The sequence below is a fragment of the Citrus clementina genome, unplaced genomic scaffold, assembly GCF_000493195.1.
Source record: "Citrus clementina cultivar Clemenules unplaced genomic scaffold, Citrus_clementina_v1.0 scaffold_1274, whole genome shotgun sequence".
Lineage (NCBI taxonomy): Eukaryota > Viridiplantae > Streptophyta > Magnoliopsida > Sapindales > Rutaceae > Citrus > Citrus x clementina.
The window spans coordinates 1-4,317 of record NW_006263127.1 but is presented as its reverse complement, the minus strand read 5'-3'; the positions used below and the strand labels follow the sequence as shown (position 1 = coordinate 4,317).

The 4,317-nt window shown below is 28.9% G+C and overlaps 1 protein-coding gene across 1 annotated transcript; it reads left to right on the top strand.

The window, feature by feature from the left end:
- The first annotated feature begins 1,097 nt into the window (after nucleotides 1–1,097).
- Nucleotides 1,098–1,644, top strand: LOC112101517. Its single transcript, XM_024192182.1, has one exon. The coding sequence runs from the start codon at nucleotides 1,147–1,149 to the stop codon at nucleotides 1,531–1,533; it is 387 nt and encodes a 128-aa protein (XP_024047950.1). The 5' UTR covers nucleotides 1,098–1,146; the 3' UTR covers nucleotides 1,534–1,644.
- Nucleotides 1,645–4,317: the final 2,673 nt, after the last annotated feature.

The following is a 4,317-nucleotide window of genomic DNA, read 5'->3' as shown; positions in this document are numbered from 1 at the left end:
TTCGTAATAAATAAATTTAAAAAAATTTTAAAAAACCTTTTTAATTTTTGTTTTTAAAATAATTTTAATAGTAAAATACTTTACAATCTATATATATTAAACTAGATTTTATAATAAATAGAAGCATAATATTAAAATAAATATTTACAAATTTAAATTGTTCTCAATGTTATATAAAATAATTTTATGATAAATACAAATATATTATTAAAATAAATAAAATAATTTACATTTTAAAATTTATTTCATATATTAAAAAATCCTAATATTATTAGCTTATTAGACAAATTAAACTATTTAAATTATATTTGTATTCATTAAAATATTTTAAATTATAGTTTAAAAAAAAGTCACGGCACCCTCTATTTAAAATTTAGGAATTTCTATGACTATTTCCTTGAATGTTGAGAGCATAATTGCCTTCTACTTTAATAATAATAAGAAAGTGCTTTGCTCGTGGTATTATGATGCATGTAACCTATATATATCCTTTAAAATAATATATCTAAATAGATTAAGAAAATAACAGAAATTATATAAACTAAAACAAAAGAAAGTAGCATTATTCTTATTAATCAACATTATTCCCAAATCAAACATCAATATTAGTACTGTATCCTATGAAAATCAACTATGAAAGGTTTTTCTTAATCAAAATGTTTGCTTTATGTGACTTTGATTATTAGTATTCATGTGTTTCTGGACTTGAGTTGCATCATCTCAGCTTTTTCAAGCTGCAAAATAATATAAAAGAAAGAATAAGTTAAAAATAATGAAGTAACTTCTTTGTGATTCATTTTGTTGAACTTAATTTGTAATCACTAGATTGCCAATTTTAAGCATGCTTATGTTAATCTCAAATCTCAGTGAGTAATAAATAAATACGTTAATATAATTATCATTTATCACGACCTCTGTCAAAATACGATCATGTAAGTTACAAAAGAAACTCAACAATGTTAATGACCCAAAATATTGTAACTTCATAAACACATAACTATAAATAAAGTCACATAAAAGCAAACGTTTCCCAATTCAATATTTCTATAAATTCTCACCCATTCTTTTCCTCCAAATCACATCATCAAGATTCCAGATCCCTTTCACTTAAACTCAGATAAAAAGATCATTTTTGGTATACTTATTATGGCGGCGTCAAAGCAAATGGCTCAAGCACTGCTGGCGGCCGCATGCATTGCCATGCTGGTCCAGTCGGGGCTAGCCCAGTTTCAATTACCACAGACTCCAGGCCTCACGATTCCAACAGGATGGGGTTCGGGAGATGTACTAAAATGTTGGTCATCACTTGCTAACACTGAAGGCTGCGTAACGTCAATTTTCAGCTCCATTTTTTCTCTAAACTTCAACAGCATTGCGCCTGCCTGCTGCAAGGCCTTTGTTGCAATTGATGCTGGCTGTTTTCATATAATGTTCCCGTGGAATCCTTTCTTCCCTCAACTGTTGAACGATTTCTGTGCTCGCATCGAAGGCGGCGCCCGCGGCGTTCCACCATCCCCGTCGGTGTCTGCTTGAGTACTTGGTACTTACCAACGCTGCGGCTGCATCACTTATTGATGAAGATTTTAGAATTGTATGCTTGAGCTCAGCCTATGTATTGGTTAATTAGTGGGAAATAAAAGTTGATTGATGGTTTAATTTTGATTATTTGTGAGACTTCCTATTGAATTAATAAGTAGTGTGGCTTGGAATATGACGACGGTCCGGCATGTAATTTTTCACTGGAAGGATTACCCCTCGGTGTTCGCAGATTGGACAACAATCATATTTGATTCACGATTTTGCGGATTATGAATTTTTAATCTAATCCAATCTATAAATTAGTTAAATTCAATCCAATCCAATTCATACATTTGCGGATCGAATGCGGATTTGACCCAATTTATATTCAATCCACCATTTTGCAGATTAGTTTGCGCGTTAAAATTTTTTAATTTCATCCTATCTACAAACTAACTAAATACAAAAATAAATATTAAAATAATTTTCCTATCAATAAAATTCAAGATTAAATAAGATTTAAGTAAATTAATTGCTTAAATAAAGTTAGAAAATACATTCAAAATTTCAAAATATAACATACCAAAAAAAATCTTATTTTTTATTTAATTATTTTTATTTTATATTATTATCGAATAAGATATATTATGGTGTTAATGTAACTATATTACAACTTATTTATTTATAAGTAAGTACTAATGTCATATTTACAAGTTCAATTTTTATTATTTTTTATTTTTTGCGGATTCACAGATTTTTGCAGATTTACAGAAGTAAATTCATTTTCAATCCATCGACTGCGGATTATCTACCAATCCACGAATCAAAGTTTTACAGATTAGACAGCCTGAGCAGATCATATTAAATTCTAAACACCCCTACCATGAATCTTATACTATATATCCTTATTACTAATTTAGTATCTATCTTTATAAGAACGTAAAGGTAACAATAGAAATTTCTAATAAATTAGTTATCATGAAATTGAGCTCAAGTAATTTGCAAAAAAAGATAACAAATCTTATTTTTAAAAAAAATTAAGAGATAACAAATTCATCATTATTTATCCCCAAAAGCTAATAAGTTAAAGTAATCCTACACCTATAACATGAAAAAGAACCAATAGCGTACATAACAAAATTCAAACAACTCAGAACTAGTAAGTTGATAAACCTGGAGTGGCCATCAGGGCCACACATGCGAGGACCAATACAATCGAATTCCAAAAATTGGCTTGAGGCGTTTTGGCTGATTCAATATGATTATTATTATTTTTTTTGGTGTTAAAATTAAATATACTAGCGTAATTGGTTTAATGGATTGTAGTATGATTTTTTTATGGTAGAGATTGTAATGTCCTGTAACAGTTATTTCATTTAATTTTCAGTATTGTATGTAGCTGGTCCTGAATTAATTTAATTGCGTCATCTTAAAGCTATTTCAGGCTAGAGACATTTATTTATCAAGACTATTCTAAAAACATTAATAAATGTTTGCTTTTACCATATGAAACAATCTCGTTTAAGTATTAATATTATTTGTTTTATTTAAAAAAATTATTAATTTTCTTAGATTGATAAATACAATTATTTCTGAGGTTGATCAAAGTCATCTTGCTCAATATTTTGGCATTCACCACGATCTCCTTGGAAATTAAAGTAATTTTTTCCTTTACCTTAATAATAATAATAACAGTGATAAGAGCTACAAAGCCTATAATCTCAAAGTTTGAGAAATGATTATTTAGACCCTCAAATTTTTAATAAGGGACACCAAAACTTTTGTTTACTATAATACTCTTTGGCTTTATTAGCTCAACAAAATTGACTCTCATGTTTTATAATAAATAGAAATATAATATTAAAATAAATGTAACAATATAGACATTTTAAAATAATTTTAATAGTAAAATACTTTACAATCTTATATATATTAAACTAGATTTTATAATAAATAGAAGCATAATATTAAAATAAATATATACAAATTTAAATTGTTCTCAATGCTATATAAAATAATTTTAATATTATTAATACATGAGATAAATTTTGTTAATTGTAACATCTATTTAACCCAAAAATTTATTTAAAATTTTTTATGATAAATACAAATATATTATTAAAATAAATAAAATGATTTATATTTTATAATTTATTTACATATGAAAAAAATAATATTATTAGCTTATTCGAAATTAAACTATCGTGTAAGTTACAAAAGAAACTCAGCAATATTAATGACCCAAAATATTGTAAATTCATAAAGACATAAATGTAAATAAAGTCACATAAAAGCAAACGTTTCCCAATTCAATATTTCTATAAACTCTCCCCCATTCTTTCCCTGCAAATCACATCATCAAGATTCCAGATCCCTTTCACTTGAATTCAGTTAAAAAGATCATTTTTGCTACACTCATTATGGCGGTGTCAAAGCAAATGGCTCAAGCACTGCTGGCGGCTGCATGCATTGCAATGTTGGTCCAGTCGGGGCTAGCCCAGTTTCAGTTACCACAGACTCCAGGCCTCACGGTTCCACCTGGATGGGGTTCAGGAGATGTACTAAAATGTTGGTCATCACTTGCTAACACTGAAGGTTGCGTAACGTCAATTTTCAGCTCCATTTTTTCTCTAAACTTCAACAGCATTGCACCTGCCTGCTGCAAAGCCTTTGTTGCAATTGATGCTGGCTGTTTTCATATAATGTTCCCGTGGAATCCTTTCTTCCCTCAACTGTTGAACGATTTCTGTGCTCGCATCGAAGGCGGCGCCCGCGGCGTTCCACCATCCCCGCCGTTGT